Here is a 22,391-nt window from a genome sequence, read left to right as displayed (position 1 = left end):
GGATGATTTTAGAATTTTATGTCGAAAGAATTTTTTAAATTTATGTGAGACGTGAATAAAAAAAGTATACGAGTATAACTCGAGAATCTTATATTTTATTAAAAGATATAATTTTTTTAATATAGATAAAAAATTATTGAATAGTATTAATCTTATGTTAATTTTTAATATATTTTTAACTTATTGATCTTTATAATTTTTTATTTTAATATTCGATCTTTTAATTGGGTTTGTCAGAGAAGGGAGGGGGGTTTATGTAATCCGTCAACTAAAACGTATCGCTGAAGACGCCATTGGAAGGGACAGCCGAGCAAACGAGGGGAGATGACGGTGGCGGAAGGGAAGAGCGGAGGCCCATCCGCACATGGGGATGATGAGCTCACGCGAGTCCCCATCGCGCATGACGTCGGTGCGACGAGTTCTGAGTGAACGTTCCATACGTCTCCGAGGCTATCGTATTCCATGTAGCGAGTGCAGACGCCTCACCTAATTGCAAGCAAAACACATCTTCTGTGTTCTCTTCCCCACCTTCCTCTAGCCATGGAATATGGTGGAGGAAAAAGAGAGCATGCACACGATGAAGCACCAACCACGTTTCGTCTGTGGCGTGGAGAAAACTGTGGATTCGAGGATTGTTCATGTCTGTGTTCCAACAAAGATGGCTGGTTGATTGAGATAAGGGAGTCATCAGTGAGAGGAAGGGACAAAGGAAGCTGTTCCTTTCTTTCCTTCTTTTCTTTATACTCTTATCAGCATTGATGTGAACGCTTTGCCTTCTGGAATCGTTTGTCTTGTACGACACTTGAAGTTCCAGGTTTAGACATGCACATATTAAGTGGCGTATTTACGCAAATCTCACTCATTGTGGCTTAATAGATCGACTTTACAATCACTCATTCCATGCAGTAGAATGATATCCAATATATATATTTTCTTATTTCCAAGAATTCAAGTGAATCTCTCACCGCACTGTTGAAAGAGCTATTGCCATATTTTAATATGCTTCATATTTAATTCAGTATTTATGCTTCTCCATCCAATTTATCAGGAAAATATTAGTGGTAATTATTATTCTTTATTTATAAGTATAAATTTCTTTAGTTTTGCATTTGCAAATAAATTAATAATAATTCCAAAGTTCCGTAAAGAAGGCCAAAGCGGGTGTAGTCTCACGTTCATACTTAACGCCAACAGTCTGCCTCTTGACGGCAAACCACTGCTGGCGAGATCTGCGACCGGAGCGGCGTCCGGAGATGGAGGATTCCGGTGTCGGAGCGGCGACGCGCGGCCCTTTTGGTTTAGATTTAAGATCGGATGAGGGGATGGATTCGATCAGATGCGGTAAAGTGATCTCGCTTTTTTTCGGCCCCTATATATTCCAATTCTTTGTGCTCAGCTGTTCCAACACCTTGATCTCGCATTCCGGAGCTCGGTGGATCGCTTTCGATGCTGTAATGATTCCTTTTTCGTTTGGGTTTTGGTGCTAGGTTTCCTCTTCCGTGCGAGTTTGCTACTCTCCCTGCCTCCCTCTTGTCTCTTTCTGCTTGATTTCCTTCCATCAATCTTCTGCTTTTCATAAGTATCTCTGAGATCTTGGCGTGGATTCGTGGGTGTTGGTGTTCATTTAAGAGGCTATATTTGAAATTTTTGAGCTTTTCCCCCTTTGCCTGTCATCCTTCGTCATATTTCAGGAAAAGTGCAGCCTTTTGCAGAGATTCCTTTGGAGAGAGAATTATTCTCTTGGATCAAACCTTTTTCTCTTCGAAATTCCTATAAATACTATGTTGCTTTTCTTTTTCCCAAGACCTGTCTCTGTTAATTTCTATGTTTCGGTACTCTTTTTCCTCTCGACATTCACTTCTTGCTTGCTTTAACCCCCACCCGTCGAAGTCCTGGGTTTCGTTTCATTTGCTATAAGTCTGTCTTTCTATATGATAGGACTTCAAAACAGCATATTTCTATCGTTATCTGTCAGCTTTTTGTGATATGATTTAATTGTTCCCCTGACAAAGAAACTTATAATGCTGTCCTTTTTGGTGTTCAATTTGAACGGGCGACGGTCGAGATGTGAATGTTGGGTTTCCACAACCTTTAAATTAAATCAAATGTGAAGAATCCTACTATGCCGCTGTAATTTATAAGAATGATTTCTCGGATTACGAATGCTGTACCTTTTCCCTGTAATCTAGCATTTTCTTACATCTATTTCTTTGTGTTCTTGTAGTCTGAAGCCTAAAGTGAGAGCTTCTTTTCTTTGAACATGTGGAGATTTTCTGCTTGGTAAGTGATTTTATGGTACTGTGCTTAAGAAATAGGTGATGGCGGTGAATTTTTCTGATTACGTCAGGTGTCGATGCATCCTTCCAGGAGTTGAGATGAGTGGGTTTCAGAATACGGAGGCAGAGTCTGAAAAAGCCATCCCTTGGATATATAGGAAGGATGATCAACATATTTGACTTAAGTGCCGGAATGGCAGGAACCAAAATGCTGCCGGAAAGAGATCATAGAAATGGTATTACTTTGGGCTTTCTATACATTTCCTCTGAGTTGGTTTTCAGTATTCTTTTCCAGATTTATAGTTAGTTTTCTCTCTTCAGGACATTTATACTAGAGTATTCACTTTTAGTGTGCTTTTTCTTCCTAGTTCATTGTTTTGCAAGTGTTTTAGATCTGCTTGTGATGCTAGGATTATGAGGCACAGTTTGTTGATTGTGGATGGGTAATTGATTACTTTCTGGAATTATAGCTTGTCTCAGCGTTGTTTGTTCTTGTAGAAAGGATCTGCCAATCCTAAGTCTGTTACTATTCTCTTTCTTTGCCACTTATGGTTATTTTGGACTGATATCATTCTTTTTCCTTAACCTGGTAAACCAGAGACATTTTTTTCTTGATCATGGCAATTTCTGAAAACAATTACTACAAGGAAAATGCAGTTAGTCCATTTGTTGGTGTCTCTAGATTAATCTCTTTGTATATTTCCAGCTTTAAATCAATGCCAAAATGCTTATTATTCTTAAAACATCTCTCTGCCTGCTGGTTGTTAAACAGGTTCTCCAGTTCATAGAAACAACCCTAATGTCAACGAAGCCGCCACTCCGAGTGCTACTAACACAGATAACAAACAAGTAAGAATCCGATACTTTGTCATTAACAATGAAGCATTAATCCTATTTTTGGATGGTTTTGTGTTATAGAATCCATATTTGATTGCAGATAACCAGTGTCCTGTACCAGAATTCTTCAAAAAAGAAATCTGGTGGAACACCAATGAAGATGCTAATAGCTCAGGAGATGTCGAAAGAAGCAAAGTCCAAGAGGAAACCACATAGTGTTGTTGCCCGACTAATGGGCCTTGATGATGATCTGACAACACAATTGTCGCCAGTGGCTAGTGAAAGAAAGTTGCTAGAGGGTTACCCTCAAACTGCCTCAGCAGGAGTCCATAGAGGTCATCTTCAAGATGATGTCTTTTGCAATAAGGAAGTTCCATGTGAACTCCATCAACATGATTGTTTGAAGATGGAACGCAGATATGTATCTGAAGTCTGGAATCAGCCATCTCAGAGCAGGAGCAGAAGATGTGGAGAGACTCAGAATGACCTAAGAATGGCTCTTGTCCGTCAAAAATTCATGGAAGCAAAGCATCTAGCCACTGATGAAAACCTTATTCACTCCAAGGAATTTCAGGATGCGCTAGAGGTTCTGAATTTGAACAGAGACTTGTTTCTTAAATTTCTTGAAGAGCCGAATTCTCTATTTTCTAAGCAAACATTTGATCTTCGCTCTGTCCCTCCACCACCTCAACCAAATCACATTACTGTATTGAAGCCATCAAAAAAAGTTGAGACGAAGTTTGAAAAAATGGTGAAGAAGCAGGAAGGTCCAGAGATTAAGGAGAGTGGAAGGGAAACAAACAATCACCACTGGAACTCTACCTTCGACCATTTAAAAGCTGAAAGCTTCTCTCAGCCGACCAGGATAGTTGTCTTGAAGCCTAGCACAGGAAATCCTACCAAAGCACCCACTACAACCATGTCACCTAAGCATCTAGTACAGGGTGATCTGGGAGATAGTGAAGCCTTCGGACCAAAATACATAGAGGAGAGAACTCAGCAGATGCATAAGATTCTATCTGGTCATAGGAGGGATGAGTCTTTGCTATCTTCTGTTTACTCAAATAGCTTTGGTGGAGATGGGAGTTCATTCAATCTGTTCGAAACTGACTACATTGAGGAAGATGGTGGTGGCTTTAGCGACTCTGATGTAGCTGCTCCAACGTCACGCCATTCTTGGGATAGATTCAACAGTCCTTGCTCAGTGTCATCTTTCAGCCGGGTGTCACATTCACCTGAGTCATCAGTGATTAGAGAGGCAAAGAAACGGCTTTCAGAAAGGTGGGCTTTAGTGACATCATATGGTACAAGCCAAGAGCAACTGCATTTACCTAAGAGCTCAAGCACTTTAGGTGAAATGCTTGCAATTTCTGATGTAAAAAGAGAAGAATGTGTCAATAGGTATACAGTCTCAGCCAGCAGATCATGTGGAGGAGATGATGAATTGATGTTACCAGCATTCTTCTTATCGGTGGATGGAAAAAAGAATTCAGGAGAGCTTTCCCCTGAAAATTTATCAAGATCAAAGTCTGTCCCAGTCTCTTGTTCAGCTTACAAAGACATTGGCTTGAAATATGAAGGTTCCAACACTCAGCTTTGTGAACCCACAGTGTCAGAGGTGTCAAAGACCAAACACGGTAAATCATCTTTCAGAGGAAGATTCTCTAGCTTTTTCTTTTCTAGGAGCAAGGAAACTAGAAAAAGACCTGTTTGTTCTACCATGGTGAGCTGTGGTGGTGCTGATGTGGTAGTAAGCAGAACTGATGAGATGCTAAAATCAGTTCATGGTAGTTCGTCTGCAAACAGTCAAGTAAAAGATGAGGAACAATCTGCCAGTACAGCTTCAATATCGGTGACAAATGTTTCCAAAAAAGTTAGTATTCTTGCTGTTCTTGCGGATTTGAACACTTCCATTTTCTACTTTGCTCACATATTTACAATCTTTTACTTCACACATGTTTTCTTTTCAGTTCAACGTCAGTGATAAATTTCTTATTCTCTGCAGCCCATGCAATCAGTTGAAAACTCCAGGACAAGTGACAAATCTAGTGAGGAGGAGAAACTCAGTCCACGTCAAAATTACATGAACAACCTGGACCAACCTAGCCCTACTTCAATTCTGGATGCACAATTTGAAGATGATGTGAATGGAAATCTATTGCAGACATCTGAAGCAAATGCTAGGCAACAACGTAAGTTTTCTCTTGCATTCGCATCCATGCTTATCTTTCTATTTGCTGATTGATGTTTTATCTCCAATCAGTAATTTCCAGGGCTTCACCTATAGAGTCAGTTGCTCGTACTTTGTCATGGGATGACACCCATCTGGAAATGCGACTCCCCGAGCCCTCAAGTTATAAAGTAGCTTTGTCCGAGGCAGATGGTGCTGACCAAGATCATTTTGTATTTGTTCAGAAATTGCTATCTTGTGCTGGCTTGGAGAAATCTGATATGATGTTCACTGGATGGCACTCTCCTGATAGCCCATTGGATCCAGTGTTACTTGACAAACTCTTGGGTCTGAAAGAAGATGAATCTAAGTGCATGGAGAAAGGTCCAACCCTGAGGCTCCTATTTGACTGTGTGAACTTGGCCCTTTTAGAAGTCAGTTGGTCTACCTTAATGAGTGTATACCCATGGAACAGGGCGTCCTGTGGGGCACAGGTTAATAATGCTTGTGCAAGTTCTGCCTTGTCAGAGGATGTGTGGGGTCTCGTGAGGGATTGGTCTTCTGGCAACCGGACGGTGGTGTTTACTGAGAATGACATTGGTAGTCTAGTTGTGGATAGAGTATTGAGGACTGAGGCGGGAGGAAACAGATGGGTTGAATTGAACAGGATAGTAGAGGAGATCGCTAAAGAAATAACTGGTGATGTATTGAAGGATTTGGTTGGAGAGGCTTTTTCAGATCTTGCTGCTGCATGTATCTGCTGATGCCTTCTTTTCCCTCTCAGCCTCTTCTACTTCACTTCGTTGTTTTTGCCGCAGCGTTCAGATTTCTACCATGCCACAGGTGACAGTGTATATGTATTTTCTGATATTTGATGATTTCTCGGATCACTTGGATCTCATTCGGCTTTCTTTCTTTGTCCATGTTTGTTCTTCAGTAGCATGATATAGCTTCAACTCTGTTACTTGTGTCAATCTCTGTACCTTTCAAGTACTGAGCTGGCCACTTGAGAAAATTGGTAGGTTAACTATGCATTTTGGCTGAAGGACAAGGGTGATATTTTTCACCCTCTGTATTTATTTGCAACCTATGATTTTAAATGCATTCTTTTAGAGGTAAAAGTCTTCTTTGATTCCAAAGTCTGATGTAAATGTGATGTGGATGTGGCTGAATTAGGCTGGAATGGATGCCCGGTTATGCCACCATTTGGAACCACGACGTGCTCCTCCAAGGATTGGCCTAAGGGGTTATTATTATATATGAGGCCCATGGAGGACCTCATTACTGACGCCCAAAAGTCTTTCGCTACGGTGAGTGTTGGTAATACATTTAACTTTTCCTTGTATGCTTTTCGTTTGTTTTGATCATGAGTTATGCTTTGCGGAGACACCATCTGATCAGGTCAAAGAAAAGGACAACTTCACAGTGAGGGCTGCAGAGAGAGATTGCTAATGAGGTCGAGAGAATCTTGAGTCTAAAAGATGGAACTAGTAATGGAGCATTGTCGTTTGATGGATTTGGCCAGTCGATTGGACTCCGTCCTCCAATCGACGAACAAGGTGAGGGCCGACCGCCTCCACCTCATCGAGGCATTGTTGAGGTCGGACGTGGAGGTAGCTTCCCTTCAGTCTGCTATTACAGCAGGCAGTGGAGCAAGCAACGAAGCAGCTCTAAGCAGAAGAGGAGAGGAGGCCAGCCAGAGTAGTAGGTAGGCCATTGGGATCGCCACTTTTAACCCAAGGTATCTAAAGGTTTTGAGAAAAGTCTAACCCAAACTGGCACATTGGGTATCAACTTACGATATCCCAAACGTGCTACGATCATCTCGGCCTCAAGCTCCCAAAAGGCCACGACAACAAGCAGCCAACTAATAGGAAGGTTGCTTTCGTCAGATCCAATGGACTCTATAATCACAGTGAGTTTGATCCGCCTACGACAAAAGTGAAATTGAAGCCGAGTGTGGGCTCCTAGAGGAGGATGTCGATCGACTGGCCAACTAAGAGGTCGTCCCCCTTACTCTCGATGGTGACGCTAGCACTCAAGATCCACAAGTAATTATTTCAATAAACATTTCATAGTCAATGCAAATTAAAAACAGACTTCATAAGTCGGTCGTACAATAAAATATCCAAAATGATTCACTATAAGTCAAAATCTGCACAAGTAGTGTCCACATGATATAATATTTGTTTGCAAGTCTAAGACGACTACCAAAACCAAAGAAAATTGGGTTGCTAAGGCTACTATCAGTCCTTTTCATGTTATGCAAAGTATGAACAAAATTGAAAGACACAGATATACATGAGCATTACATCAAACACTTCGTTTACGGTTTTGTTCATGACACTTAGTGGAAAACTTTAGCGTCATATAATAGTTGAAATAATCGCACATAAATAAATGAGGGTTGGGCACCCGATCCGAATATAGCGTATAGGTCTATTGTCCCTAACCCCAGTGAAGCTAGTAAGTCAGATGAGATGGGTTGAAGTCGTTTCAAAGATATTAAAATATATGATGTCAACAGAACTACAAGAGCTCTAAGTGCTTAGCTTCCCCTTCTTTGAACACGAGTAGAAGGTTGCCCATCAAGTGAAACCTCTTAGTGTATGGTTCTTGTGCCTAGTTTTTGCAGGAGGACGAACTGTTATCTCTTAATCTAGGCCAACCAACAATTACATACACTTGGTAATCAATGAGCCCATGCGGTCTTAGAGACGTCTCTCATACCTTGTGTAGGCAGAGATTGAGATAACCTCTATGAGCTCTTCTATTTGCAGCTTTAAGTTATGGCAGTCTTTAATGTCATGCTCATAGTCTTGATGGAAGCGTCGAAACTTAGTACAATTCTATCTAGCGGGAGGAGTCCAAAGACGATGGGGTGTGCGAAAGAAGCCTTTTTTTTTCCCTAATTTGCATAAACATTTAATGTGAGAAATGTTAAAAAATGATGAACTCGCTATAAGAAGGTGCTCAGTTACCACAAAACCTATCATTATGAGGTCGCTCTGAGTTACTTAATCATGAGCTTCTCTCCTCAACAGTGTTTTTGAGGTTGATAGTTTTCTTTCTAGCAATTACTAACTTTGCCCTATATGTCGATTGGCCTATTATAGCAACTCTAGAAAAATGGCAAAAAGTTATAGCAACTCTAGAAAAATGGAAGCCATGGATATAAGCATTAATTAAGATGAACAAATATAAGCATTAATTGAAATGTTCAATGTAGCTGGGAAGGGATTCTTTGTCCATTTGCCAACAAAAATGTTCAAACCATTTCCATCACGGGGTTGAATGGTAACTTGTAGACTCAATCCATTTGACATGTTGTTAGGATGGTCAAACCCGTCAACTATGTTTTAGCATGCGTGCTCTTCGTTATCTCATCTTTCTCCTATCAAATAGTAAATTACAGTATTACCTTCGCAATGTATATTAATGATGCAAAGGAGTAAGAATTAAACTTGGTTGATAGAGAAGAGATACTTATCTCTACCTCTTTGGACAGTAGAGTTATTCTGTGACAATTATGATAGTATTCATTTGTGATTACCGGTTAACAAATCTGATTTTGATCAATTTTAGTAAAAAATTTAGAAACTTCATTTGGAATAGAAATGGTAAAATAATAATACATGTTTCTCACGGGATGAAGATAATAAACATCATGGTTCTCACATCCTGAGCAGTGCTGCTTAATACGACAACACGCCATGGTGTGGCATTCGAATCAAACCACCAATATCTTACAGCAATAATAACACTGCTAATCGTTTGCCTTAGCCTCGAGATGTGCTAAGCACTGCCTTCATTTCACACCTGTCATCCCGCTGTTCCTCATTCTCACCATCACGTCTATGGTACGGACTTACTATTATTATTATTATTTGTTTTTTATTATCGAACAAGGACAAATTATACATGAGGAGAGCTGTGATTTACTGTTCCAAGTACAGTAACAGTACAGATATAAAGGGGGCAATAACAGTGAAATAATTTGCCTATGAATAATAATGAACGATATTAGGATCAAGTCATACTCGTTGAGCCGAGAAATCTTATTCGGCTCAGAACATGATATATCAGTAAATCTTATTCCTTATTGGATCTATCTAAATGGCCCGTTCAAACCTGACGCCCTTTAAGAGTGGGAATAATAATACATACGACGATCCAGACATGCCATTATTATACAATGCGTATCTGTTCCGGTGATCAAACCACGATGAGACATGACGGCATATGGCCCGTCATCGCTCCAATTCACTATCATTATCAACACCCAAAACTACTAACTTGAGTTACTCGTAATTGGTTTCTGTCGTCTCATGAGATTTGACTTTGCGTATTAATACGTTTCTAATTGGTAATGTCGCCGACGTGGTAACCTTGATGACATACATCTCACCTCATCCATCATTATCGATGCCCAAAAGCATAAGCATGGATTAGGAATAATTGGCGAGGATTAAGGTAATATTTTTGTCGCTTTAGAGCTTTGACTGTGACGTCTTATTATGTTCCTAATTAACACACCACCGACGTGATAACATGTCCTCTAACCGACGCTTACCCAGCCGTGCTGCGGGCCCCAAAAGCGCCCCCACTTGTTTGCTCCAATCAACAAACGAGTAGCTTTATCAGAGTGGTACGGCGAGTGTAGCTCTTTCTCACGAGCAACAATTTTGTACCTATTTGGTCCTCCCTCGAACACCACCTGCTTTACCATTTGGCATATCGAATGGGATCCACATGGTACTTTGTCGTACCTTCCGGGGTAAGACGGACGGGTGACAAACATATTTTCATTTTTTTTATGCTTCCTAAACGGATCCTGTGACGCGTGGAACGTCAGCACCGGTGATGCTTCGGTAAACGCGACGCATCTGAGCGATGGAGGGTCACCACAGAGGTGTCCCGCCGCCACCGCCGCGAGTTAACGGCCGTTACGGAGACGATGGCGTAACGGCGTAATTTTTCACAAATTGCCGGGCCCGCGGCATAACTTTTTGGCATTGAATGGGGGGAGACCGACACGTCGCGGGGTGCGTCCTACCTGGCGGAAGAAGCAACCGGCTACCGACGGAGAGGCGGACTGGCGCAGCGTTCTAGCGTGCGCGTCTCCCGGCCCTTTTCCATAAGACAGAATGCCAGAGTCTTCGTGACGCCAACGGGTGTTGCTGTCTTCCCGAGATCTACCCCATTGAGCGTGGGTGAAAAGGAAAGCCTTCTCTCCCCTCTTCGCGGCGTCGATTGCTCCGTGAGTCTTCTCTTCCCGTGTCTCACTCCATTCTTCTCATTGCCTTCTCTCAATTCATTTGTAACTCCGTCGAAATTTGTGTTTTTTTTTTTCTTTCACTATTTGTTACCATCTTTGTCGGTGCAAATCGAGACTGGTTGGCCTTTCTCTTCCTGTTGGGATTTTAGAAGGAAATATGGAATTTTGTAGTGGCATTTGATAGGTTCAAAATTGTTTTGTCGGTCAGGCTGGGAATCCCGATCTGGGATCTGATTTCCTGCAAAATTTTGTAATTTTAGGGGTTTTGAAAGTGAAATGTTTCGTAGTCTATATGAAAGATTTGATTTTTAGCGAGAGTTTTTTTTATTGAGGGCTCCGAAGACTGTTGGGTAGTAGTTCCTCGTCTCATTTGGATTTTGGGGAGGGCTCAGTAGAGGCGGCCAATTGGATCTGCTCCTCTCAGTTTGATGAGAATTCATTCCTTTCGGATCGATCAGTTGAGCTGATTTCGGATCAGAATCTCATGAGACGGCGGTCATCGGCGTTCAACCATCAGGAGGAGATGGAGAAGGCCAACGGCAAGCCTCCGCCATCTCGGCTCTGCTTCTTGGCCACCCTATCGGTCATGTTCTGGATCATGATCTTCTACTTCCATTTCACCGTTCTCAGTAGCAACCCCATCAGCAATCCTGAGCAACCCGTTCCCTTCTCCTCCATCTCGTCCAAACCCCAGCGGATTTCGGAAGCATATGAAGCACTTGAACTGCCCAAAATGAAGGCGCCGACCAAATCAAAACCAGCAGATACCCGTCAAGAACCAGAGGCGTTCCCCTTCACCCGTGCCCTCCAGACCATCGAGAACAAAAGCGACCCTTGCGGTGGGAGGTATATCTACGTCCATGATCTCCCTTCCCGGTTCAACGCTGACATGCTTAGAGATTGCCGAAAGTTGAGCCTTTGGATCAACATGTGCAAGTTCACAAGCAATGCTGGCATGGGGCCTCCGCTCGAGAATTCAGATGGGGTCTTCTCGAACACAGGATGGTACGCCACTAATCAGTTCGCGGTGGATGTGATCTTCAACAACCGGATGAAGCAGTACGAGTGCTTGACAGAAGATCCATCCATCGCTGCTGCTATCTTCGTGCCCTTCTATGCTGGTTTTGACATAGCTCGATATCTTTGGGGATACAATACCTCAGTCAGGGATGCTGCATCTCTGGATTTGGTTGAATGGCTCATGAAGAGGCCTGAATGGAGTGTGATGGGGGGAAGGGACCACTTCTTGGTGGCAGGGAGAATTACTTGGGATTTCAGGAGATTGACTGATTCTGAAACAGATTGGGGAAACAAGCTTCTATTCTTGCCAGCTGCAAGAAACATGTCGATGCTGGTTGTGGAAGCGAGCCCATGGAATGCTAATGATTTTGGGATACCTTATCCTACATACTTTCACCCAGCAAAGGATGCTGATGTCTTCATTTGGCAGGACCGGATGAGGAAGTTGGAGCGGAAGTTTCTCTTCTCATTTGCAGGTGCACCACGCCCTGATAATCCAGAATCAATCAGAGGGAAGATCATAGATCAGTGCAAAAGGTCCAAAGTTTGTAAGTTGCTGGAGTGTGATTTTGGAGAGAGCAAGTGTCACTCCCCAAGCAGCATAATGCAGATGTTTCAGAGTTCTTTATTTTGCTTACAACCACAGGGAGATTCATATACAAGGAGATCAGCTTTTGACTCCATTTTGGCTGGTTGCATACCTGTTTTCTTTCATCCTGGCTCTGCTTATATACAATATACATGGCATCTCCCAAGAAACTACTCAACATACTCAGTGTTTATACCTGAGGATGATATTCGAAAGAGGAGTGTCAGTATCGAGGAAAGGTTAAAGCAAATCCCTCCACATGTTGTGGAAACAATGAGAGAGACAGTCATAAGCCTTATACCAAGCCTGATATATGCAGACCCTAGGTCTAAGTTGGAGACTCTTAATGATGCCTTTGATGTGGCTGTACAGGCAATCATCGACAAAGTTACAAGACTAAGAAGGGACATGATTGAAGGCCACGAAGAAAAGGATGTCATTGAAGAGAACAGCTGGAAGTATGCTTTGTTAGAGGATGGTCAGCGAACAGTTGGGCCACATGAGTGGGATCCTTTCTTCTCTAAGCCTAAGGATGGTAATGGTGAGTCTGGCACTTCATCTGCTGAAGCTGCTAAGAATTCTTGGAAGAATGAACAAAGGAGTCAGACTTGACTTCTATCAAGATTGATTTGGAAGATAAGGCTAATTGCTCAAGTATGGTTTGCCATCATAGGTGCAATCTGAAGCTACTTGACAGAAAGAGAATTTTCAAATTATAGTTATGTGGATAAGTGAATTTTGATATTTCATTTTGAGTGAATTTGATGAGCTTGTTCACAAGTTGTCAGAACACATGCCTACAACAATGTTATAACTTCCAAGGTAGGTTGCCGATGTTGTCTTCCCTACATATTGAATTTGATATATTCTTTCTATTTTAGTACATGCTCTATTATTAATTCTCTGTAACTCTTCCATTACATGTTTAACAACGATGGAAACACTTTTATCGAACTGAATGTGAGACATAATAATGATAAATTCTTTAGCTTTTTTGCATACATTTTTGTCGATATATGAGATTCTTTGTGCAAGAAAATGGATTATCATGGGCCACGGCAATATGATTACACAAACAATTGCGACTGTACATCAGATGCTTCTTAAAACATGAATTGTAGCATCCTGAAAATTCATATGGATGTAAAACTTTGGCATTTCTATTGTAGTCCTCTGATGAAGATTATCGATATTAGAATATATATATATATATATATATATATATATATATATATATATATATTCTTTTTCTTAAGTTAGTCAATGCTAATCATTTAGATGGGAACCAAAGTGCCTTTTGACACTCGGGTAAGTTGCTAAGCTACATATGCAGCTCAGTCGTGAAACTGATCTTTGTGTTTGTTTCGTGTAATGCATGTTTCATGTGTATAAGATATTTGTGTTCCTAGCTTCATGTGCTTCCAAGAACCGTGTCACTTGTTCTTCAAGAATACTCAAGCAATCAATGTTGGACTGCATGTTACTCCTTACTGTGCATGATGACACTGGCACAGAGGTAGGGGACAAAGGTTCTGCAACAATCTTTTCTTCTTGGTGCTTGATTGAATGATTGATCCTTGCTCAGCTTTCATCAGTCTTAAAATGTGTGATGCCTACTGCGGAACTTTAGAGACTTTTTATATTGCTTACATTATAATGCTTTATTAAGAACAACTTTGGAGGATGTAGGATATACATAATATGATTATTCGGATTAATTATGTTCTTGCTTTACTTTTGCTTTATATGGAATCTTGTCCAAGAAGCCGAAAGATGTTGAAAAGCATCTCAGCACGCTGGTGGATTGGTAGATGTTAAGTTGTGCTGTATGTCACCATGTTGCCTCTGGAAGTTTGGGGTTTCTGGCCAAGCTTGGACAGTGTGCTGGACCACAAAATCCAACACCATTCAAAAGATCTGGTGGGATAGGAGGGATCGCAAGATGAAGGACATGAGATCGACAAGATCGATGGTTCGGATCATCTGGGTGCAGCAATTGTTGGTGCTCCGAAAGATGTGGTTGGATAGGGATGTCGAGATTAGGTTGCAAGATCGACAACACGGATGGTTGAGATCATTTGAGAGCACGAGTAGACCGTTTGGGAATAATGGAGAGATGATGAGCTGTAATAAACTTTGGTGAAGAAGTCCATCCCGATCTTAAGATGTGGATATGTAATGCAGAGCGAGGAATCTTTTAAGACAATACTAAAAAGGGTTAAAAGTTTATTTTGTGATTTTGACCATGAATTAGTTAAGTTTTTATGATTAACTTAAGTCTATGATTTATTTATGTCTAAATTTTTTTTTATATTTAAAAAAATATAACATATGTGTTTTTTTCGAGACATTAATGATTTTTATATTTAAAAAAACGTAACATATAAGTTCTTTTCGTTAAGTCTAAGTTAATATATATTAAAGATATATTGATTCATGATAAATTATTAATATAATGATATATATAATTTAAGTTAAAAAAAGTATTAAGATTCATTTTAATCGTTATGATTTTTGTTATGGATCACTTAAAACCCTTATGACTTATTAGTATTAAAAATAATTTTTATATTTTTAAAAGCGTAGCATATAATGATAAGTATAATTTAAGTTTAAAAAATAGTTAAGGTTCATCTTGTCGAAAAAGAGAAAGCGACAGAAGTCATAGCAACGAATGAAGGCGGAGAGGTAGAGATAGGAGAGGGCGGAGGCGGAAGTGAGGGAGAGTTGGACTAATACATTGTTGGTGTGGCGTAGGAGAGGACAAATTGAGAGGTGATAGGGACGAAGATGCTAGGAGGATAAAGAGGGACAAGAAGACCATTACTTGCATAACGTCAGATTGGTTGATACACATCCACTTGAGACAAAAAAAAAAACTCTTGAGCTTGTCATCAACGTCGAAGAGGCTACATGTATACAATGCCCTGTTATGACTCAGTGTTGTTGTTGATGGTCGCCTTCGCGACAATGCCTCCTTTCATCATTGATGATGATCTCAATTATTTTTTAACTTAAATTACATGTCACGTAAGCAAACTCTAACATCTGTTAACTCAAACTTGACGGGAAAAGCTTATATGTTATATTTTTAAAAGTATAGAAGTTATTTTAGACATGAATAAACCATAAGAGCTCAAGTGATCTATGACCAAAATCACAAGAGCTAAAATGGATCTTAATTTTTTTAAAACTCAAATTATATGTATTATTATATTAATAATTTATTATGAGTCAATATATTACGTAAGTAGACTCTAATATTTATTAACTCAGATTTGACGAGAGGAACTTATATACTACGTTTTAAAAAATATAAATATTATTTTAGACGAGATGAACTTATTTAAGTGGTCATGACTAAAATTATATGGTTAAAATAAAAAAAATTAAAAAATTAAAATTAAAATTAAAATTAAACATTGTTAGAAAAAAAAATATATAAGAAACAAGAATTCAAAAATGAATTAGTCTTAAAGGTGAAATCTCATCATTTCAAACCTCTTTTAACATCATCGGTGGTATAAAAACACAACTGATCAAAATAAATTTGTATGTTATGAACTCACCCTTCCCCGTGAAAACTTGAACGTGATATTACCATTTACATTACATCCATTCACACAACATGATACACTCCTCGGCAGAAGCACCCTTTCACCTCATCCCATGGATGCGAATCTGAATGCCTAAAGCACTGCCAAATACAATTTTCCTTCTCTCTTCTCATCATTTGATATTTAAATACTTTCCTTATCTCGATATGGTTCACACGAATGCCGAGCAAATTCATCCTCTGTTGGGTAGTAAAACATCCACGACGACTCGCCTCGCAACATCGATTTGTTCCCACGCGTACACGAATCGCTCTCAGACATTAATGGCAATGAAGAGACCCAAAACAGAGCCGAAATGGTTAAAAGGTGAACAGGAAGAAGCAAGAAACAGAGAACGCCAAAAAGACATAAAGAAAGAAAGAAAAGAACAAGGAAAATAAAAGAGTAGGAAGAAAACTGCTGCCTTTTATCTCTCGTTGGTCTCCGCTGCTTCCGAGCTGTCGGAGAAGGCGATGGTGGAGACGTTGGAAATGGCGCCGGCGACGGCGGGGGAGGCGTGCTTCGCGGACGAGGTCCTCCTCCTTGAGTTACCCTCTGACCCTTACCATCCGTCCGTCGCCGAGTTGAAGCATCAGGCCCAAATTTTGCAGGAGTTCTTTGAGCCATCCGTCGAAGGGCTTCCAGTTTGGCACCGACCTCCCGAAAAATCTGATTTTTATGCTTGGAAGATGATAAAAATCTGATTTTTTTTCTTTCTTTTTCTCTTGCGTTTGGTGGCACCTTTCTAGGGCTTGCCGACCGAGGGGAAAGGCGGAGGAGACGAGGAGGAAGAGGAGCTCGAGTGGCTCGCGAACAAGGACGCATTTCCGGCGCTGGAGACGTCGTTCGAGATGCCCTCCCGCCCGCGCACCGGCAGCGGAGGCAGCGAGGGCTGGGACGGCGCCACCGTAGGCGCGGTGGCAGAGCGCAAGAGTCCGGTCTCGGCCTTCTCCGCCGCGACTTCATTCTCCGCGCCGGTTCGACCGAGGAGCAAAGGGCGGAGGCCTCGCCGGAGGGTGCTGACCGGCCTCTCGCCCGAACCTCCCACCGTGGCAGTGGCGGGGAAGTCGACGGCCGTGGAGAGGCGGCGGTGCCGCCACTGCGAGGCGGAGGAGACGCCGCAGTGGCGGGCGGGGCCGGAAGGGCCCAAGACGCTGTGCAACGCGTGCGGCGTGAGGTATAAGTCCGGTCGCCTCGTGCCGGAGTACCGGCCAGCGAGCAGCCCCACGTTTTCCCCCGCCGATCACTCCAACTTCCACCGGCAGATCCTTGAAATGCGTCGCCAGAGGTCTACCCGCCAGCGGAGAAGTGCCGGGGCGCCACCGCCGGCCCCCCTCGTTAATTCTCCGGTGATGTAACCCACCGCTCTCTAGAAAAGACTAAATAGACAATAAATCTCTCTCTCTCTCTCTCTTAGAGAACTGTTTTTTCTTTTGCCTTTGAGGGAGGACTACATATTTTCCATATTTTAGCCATAGAAAATGTTAGCTTTACTTAATTGGTACTCATTTATTTATTTATTTAGCGAGTTTTAAGGCTTATTATAAGTCACAAAAATAAAAAGAAAATCCAATTGGGTTTTTATTTTTAGTTACGTCATATGAATTTTTAGAGAAAAAAATACAACTCTCTCTCTCTTTTATACTTCAATAATTAAAGGGTCGATCTTTCACTTGTATATTGAAAATTATGATGTATTTGTCCTCATCAACAATCACTTATATTGACTTATATTGAACTTTTGTCCTCATCAAGATTTTTCTTCACCTGTGAATTGACTTCAACCTATTCTTGTCCTCATCAAGAATCTTGATTGCCCATCAAACCTAACTACGACTGCAGCACTTTAGAGCTTTTCTAGTAAACAACTGTTGGATTCTTGTGAGGAAGATGCAGTATTATTGCGTGTTCATATCATGGCGATGGCATCTTATTCTTTTCTTCTTCTTCCTCCTCCTCCTCCATTGTCCTTAAATAGTCATTACTTTGAACATCCAACTCTTTAGTTGATGATAAACAAATTTTAATTATATTGTCATTTTTATTCTTTAACATCGATGATAAACATGATTAGTATGTGGATGATCGAAATATACGGAGGAATGTATATGTCACGATGGAATTTATAGGGCATATATGTTATTTTTGAACTTAATATATATGTAAAATTCCCAAGACAATATAATATGTAAGGGATTATTGTAAATTAAATTTAATAATGACCTATAAAAGGCTAATATGTTGTTGATGTAACGAATAAAAAATGTCGAAGGTCTTCAAGTCTCGCCTTGATCACTTATCTTTTGTAATAAAAATAAATCATGTTAAAGAAAAATTATTTTTTTAGAAAAATAAAATGACTGAATATATTGATTGATGATGGAAGCAAATGTGTTTCATTAATATCTAATATATATTAAAAATAATGAGATAGTAAAAAATAATGTTGTTTATTTATACCAAATCATAATTTTTTTGCCTAAATGCTTCGTTCCGAATAGATTTGAGTCTTTTATGTATAAATAAGACTATAGTATTGAATTTGTTGGAAATTGAATAATGAGGTGTTTGCACTAATTGCATAATTGATTGTTTATCGGTTGCATATTAAATTTATCTTTTTGCATGATGAGTTATTTATAGTGAGCAGTAATTTATGCTAAAATATATAAATAAAAATAAATATTATACGGATTAAGTCAAGCATCCAAAATATGATATTGTCAAATCGATGCATATCGTAAGACATTGACTTGAAAAACATCCTTGTGAACATACTTTATTTGTAAAATATAGAGAGGTAGAAAGGATATTAATTGCTTATTTATTGATAGATGATGTAATTTATATTCATAATGATGCTAACATGATTCAAGAGTTTCGAAGGAATTTTAGGAAGCAAAAGGAATATGCGCATTGACAGGCGAAATATCAACTTCTTTGGCCAACCTCAGTGAAATCCAATACTTGTAAGTGCAGGGATTTTTTCTTACAATAAATTGACAGGGTCAGTACCAGCTTTTCTAGCATATCTGCCATCACTGTAGTAAGTATTCCTAATGACTTGTATGATTCCTTTGCTGAAACTATTTAGGCTTAACATCATGAAGCTGCTTGCAGAGATTTGGCAAACAATGAACTGAGTGGATTAGTACCTTCTTCTCGCCTTACAAAATCACAGAATGGATCACTTACGTTAAGGTTTATTTCCTTCTCGAAACGTCGTATCTCTCTCTCTCTCTCTCTCTCTCTCTCTGTTATATACCTTATCATTCAACGTAAGAAAGAACATAAATGAAATCATGATGAATCCTTGCCACGAATTATTCATTGCAAATCGTCACCATTTAATTGACCTTGAATCCTTTGAATGGTAGAATCGAGGATAATAGGGATATTTGTTTCGATGCCACTTCACGCGAAGCAAAGCGAAGAAAACTGCACCAACCTTTACGCCATGGTCGAGGTGTTAATATGGCTTGGTCTAATCCCAGATTCACAAGGTTGATGTCGGGTCCAGTTGGGTGCAAGCGTCGTCTCCCAAGTGTGGTTCTTCCTCGACGGGTTGCTGCTGCTTTGTTATCGGTTCTTACACAAAGGTCGAGGTCGAGTGAGGGATTTTTCGACTCGACCCCTCCGAAGTTCAAGTTAGCTTTTTGGTGGAATGAGAAAGAATTGAGTGTTTGAAGTACCCCTCATCTCCTGATTAAGGAGGGTTAGCTTTTATACATATGATGATAAGTTGGTCGTACAAGGTCAATTAATTACGGTCGGCTTCTTAGGCGGCCAGCTTAAGCTTTTGTGCGAGCGTTGACCGACCTGTACGGATTGACGCCGCACAGTACCGCCCTGAGCTTTCCGGGATGGTTGTTCCATGATGATGTGATTCATACGGAGGGGGCGATAAACGGTTGCCCACCACATGTGTATTGCATGTCACATCGTATTTGAAGTTTCATGTCTATAAAATAACAAATTAAATTATTTATTAATTCTTGAAAAAATCAAAAAAGAATAATTCATTTTATATAAACAGGTAATGAAATATATAAAGTTTTTAAAGTTGTAGAAAATCATGAGTGAAACATAAAAGATTTTATTCGTTTATGTGATTGCTTTTATCTCTTTTTATTATCTAATTTAATATTTAAAGATAAAAAAAAAAAGATGAGGATGACTTCCCGGATTTTGCGGGGCGGCCGTCCATCTAATGGAACAAAGGAGAGAGTCACTTTTTTATGGGTGAAGGTGTGTCGAAGAAATCATGACTCGAGATCAACGAGGGCCCCAACAAATGCAATACAGTGAATCCGCAGCATGAAACTAATGTTTAGTATATTCTAACACCGAGGGTCAAGCTGATACTATCTTATCATCATCTTGATGATGTAACCAATGCAAAAATATGTAGATGCATGTTTAATGTTAGCAAGGTGCTATGGCACGTCTCGATTTGTCCGAAAGTGCTACACCGACGTAACTGTGAAAGATCTGAGTTGAAGATATATTAGTGGACCAGTATATTTGGTACTATATGTTCTCTCCTCGTCAATAATTAATTTAAAATATAAGAAGTAAAAAAAAAAGTCTCAAAGTCAGTAATTGCATGAAAGATATTTCAATCGTTAACCAATGAATGGGTATCGTACACAAACAATGACAGTTATCAGGACAGATAAAAGATAAAATTTCTTCAATTATACGAGAAAATCTTTTTATTCTTTGTGGTAAGAAAACATATTAATGTATTTGAACTAATTCATATTTTTCAATAAAACTTTTTCAATAATTATTCTAATCTTCTATTCTTTCTATTAAGCTCTACCAATCTCTTTATAATCATCCCCCCACCACAACAATCGGCAGCTCGACGCTTGTGTCATCAATGGAGCGCATCAAGAGTCATCATGTAGTTCTCTTTCCCTTCATGACTCCAAGCCACATCAACCCCTTCCTCGCCCTCGCCCACCGCCTCGTCCGGCACCACCCCGCCCTCACCGTTACCCTCGTCAACACCCGTTTCCACATCCAATGCATCCGTAGCTCCTCCTTCCCCTCTTCCATCCGTCTTCGATCCCTCCCCTTCGACCCCGCCGCCCACGGCCTCCATCCTGACGCCGAGAACTTCGCCACTGTACCCAACCACCAGAAACTTACTTTCCTCGTCGCCTCCGAATCCCTCCTGCCCGCCTTCGACCAGCTCATCGTTGACATAGCTCGAGAAGACGGCCGTCCTCCGCTCTGCATCGTCGCCGACTTCCTCCTCGCGTGGACCGCGGACGTCGCGCACCGGTACGAAGTGTTTCATACCGTATTCATCCCCGGCGGAGCTTACGGCATGGCCGTATTCGTCTCTCTGTGGACTCACCTACCTCACCTGAAGACGAGATCCGATGAGTTCGCGCTGTCCGAGTTCCCCGACACAACCATCCACCTCTCGCAGCTCTCGAGATTCATGCTTCTCTGCGACGGCACCGATCCGACCTCAGGGTTCTATCAGAGACTGATATCTCAATGGAAGGAGACAAACGCCATGCTTGTGAACACGGTAGACGAAATGGAGGCCACAGGACTGCGGATGCTGCGTAAATTGTTTCCTGTTCCCACCTGGGCCATCGGTCCTCTGCTGATCTCCTCTCATTCTGTTGCCAGCGCTAGCCAAAATCGATGTATCATGGAATGGTTGGATTCACAACAACCGGCGTCCGTTTTGTACGTCTCGTTCGGCTCGCTGTGCACCATCACGGCGTCGCAGATGATGGAAGTGGCGACGGGGCTTGAGGCCAGCGAGGCACGGTTCATATGGGTCATCAGACCGCCTTCAGAGTTCGACAGCAATGAGGAGTTCAAGGCGGAGTGGCTGCCGGAGAAGTTCGAGGAGCGGATGCGAGAGCGAGGGACGGGGGTGTTGGTGCACGGATGGGCGCCGCAGCTGGAGATCCTGTCGCATACGTCGACGGGCGCGTTCCTCAGCCACTGCGGGTGGAACTCGGTGCTGGAGAGCTTGAGCCGAGGCGTGCCGATCGTGGCGTGGCCGTTGTTGGCGGATCAGCCACACAACGCGAAGATGATGGAGGAGATGGGGGTGTGCGTGGAGGTGGCGAGAGGGAGCATGGAGAGCTCGAAGGCAGACCGGACGGACGTGGAGAGGGTGATAAGGGAGGTGATGTGCGGGGGAGAGAAGGCGAAGGAGATGAGGAGGAGGGCGGAGGAAGTCGGGGAGCTGATGAGAGCGGCATGGAGGGAGGGAGTTGGGTCATCGTTTAAGGGATTGGCCGACTTCTTCCGGGCTGCGGCTTCCATGGGAGATGTGCCGAGTTTGTTGATCGACTAAAATAAATTATTATCGATTAATTAAAATTACCGATTATGTAAGATGAGTAGTCTAATAAAATCAAATTAGTGCATATGGGTGTATTATCTTTCATTCTTTTAAGTTGTTTGTTTACTATCTTCAACGAAGTTTAGAAACAATTCGATTCAACTCCGTGGACAAATCCTCTACTATTGGAATTACTTTGACGGGACATCTCACAGAGCAAACTGTACCGTATAAATGCTATTGGTCGATAGCCAATAAATCCTGCACTGGTTGATAGCAATGTTTTACTCAGTCATGTCATAA

At 41.3% G+C, this 22,391-nt stretch overlaps 4 protein-coding genes across 5 annotated transcripts; all 4 read left to right on the top strand.

Moving 5' to 3' along the window:
* Nucleotides 1–1,153: 1,153 nt before the first annotated feature.
* Nucleotides 1,154–6,404, top strand: LOC135584759 (uncharacterized). 2 transcript variants are annotated; one of them, XM_065133920.1, is made up of 7 exons: nucleotides 1,154–1,341; nucleotides 2,225–2,280; nucleotides 2,348–2,512; nucleotides 3,049–3,125; nucleotides 3,214–4,986; nucleotides 5,119–5,305; nucleotides 5,377–6,404. In XM_065133920.1, the coding sequence occupies exons 3-7, from the start codon at nucleotides 2,440–2,442 to the stop codon at nucleotides 6,045–6,047; spliced, it is 2,781 nt and encodes a 926-aa protein (XP_064989992.1). In that variant the 5' UTR covers nucleotides 1,154–1,341; nucleotides 2,225–2,280; nucleotides 2,348–2,439; the 3' UTR covers nucleotides 6,048–6,404. The 2 variants fall into 2 exon arrangements, with proteins under 2 accessions (XP_064989992.1, XP_064989990.1); XM_065133918.1 differs by having other exon boundaries at nucleotides 1,155–1,341; nucleotides 2,368–2,512.
* A 4,029-nt stretch (nucleotides 6,405–10,433) lies between these two features.
* On the top strand, nucleotides 10,434–13,171 carry LOC103970220 (xyloglucan galactosyltransferase KATAMARI1 homolog). Its single transcript, XM_009383899.3, has 2 exons — nucleotides 10,434–10,543; nucleotides 10,711–13,171. The coding sequence occupies exon 2, from the start codon at nucleotides 11,046–11,048 to the stop codon at nucleotides 12,780–12,782; it is 1,737 nt and encodes a 578-aa protein (XP_009382174.2). The 5' UTR covers nucleotides 10,434–10,543; nucleotides 10,711–11,045; the 3' UTR covers nucleotides 12,783–13,171.
* Nucleotides 13,172–15,769: 2,598 nt separating this feature from the next.
* Nucleotides 15,770–17,286, top strand: LOC103970219 (GATA transcription factor 1-like). The gene is made up of 2 exons (XM_009383898.3): nucleotides 15,770–16,410; nucleotides 16,516–17,286. Exons 1-2 carry the CDS (start codon nucleotides 16,240–16,242, stop codon nucleotides 17,122–17,124), a joined length of 780 nt encoding a protein of 259 aa, XP_009382173.1. The 5' UTR covers nucleotides 15,770–16,239; the 3' UTR covers nucleotides 17,125–17,286.
* Nucleotides 17,287–20,607: 3,321 nt separating this feature from the next.
* On the top strand, nucleotides 20,608–22,173 carry LOC135627127 (UDP-glycosyltransferase 92A1-like). The gene has a single exon (XM_065133100.1). It carries the CDS (start codon nucleotides 20,652–20,654, stop codon nucleotides 22,098–22,100), a length of 1,449 nt encoding a protein of 482 aa, XP_064989172.1. The 5' UTR covers nucleotides 20,608–20,651; the 3' UTR covers nucleotides 22,101–22,173.
* Nucleotides 22,174–22,391: the final 218 nt, after the last annotated feature.

Source organism: Musa acuminata, chromosome BXJ2-11, assembly GCF_036884655.1.
Source record: "Musa acuminata AAA Group cultivar baxijiao chromosome BXJ2-11, Cavendish_Baxijiao_AAA, whole genome shotgun sequence".
Lineage (NCBI taxonomy): Eukaryota > Viridiplantae > Streptophyta > Magnoliopsida > Zingiberales > Musaceae > Musa > Musa acuminata.
Note: the sequence above shows the minus strand (reverse complement) of the source record. Positions and strands in the feature narration are given on the sequence as shown.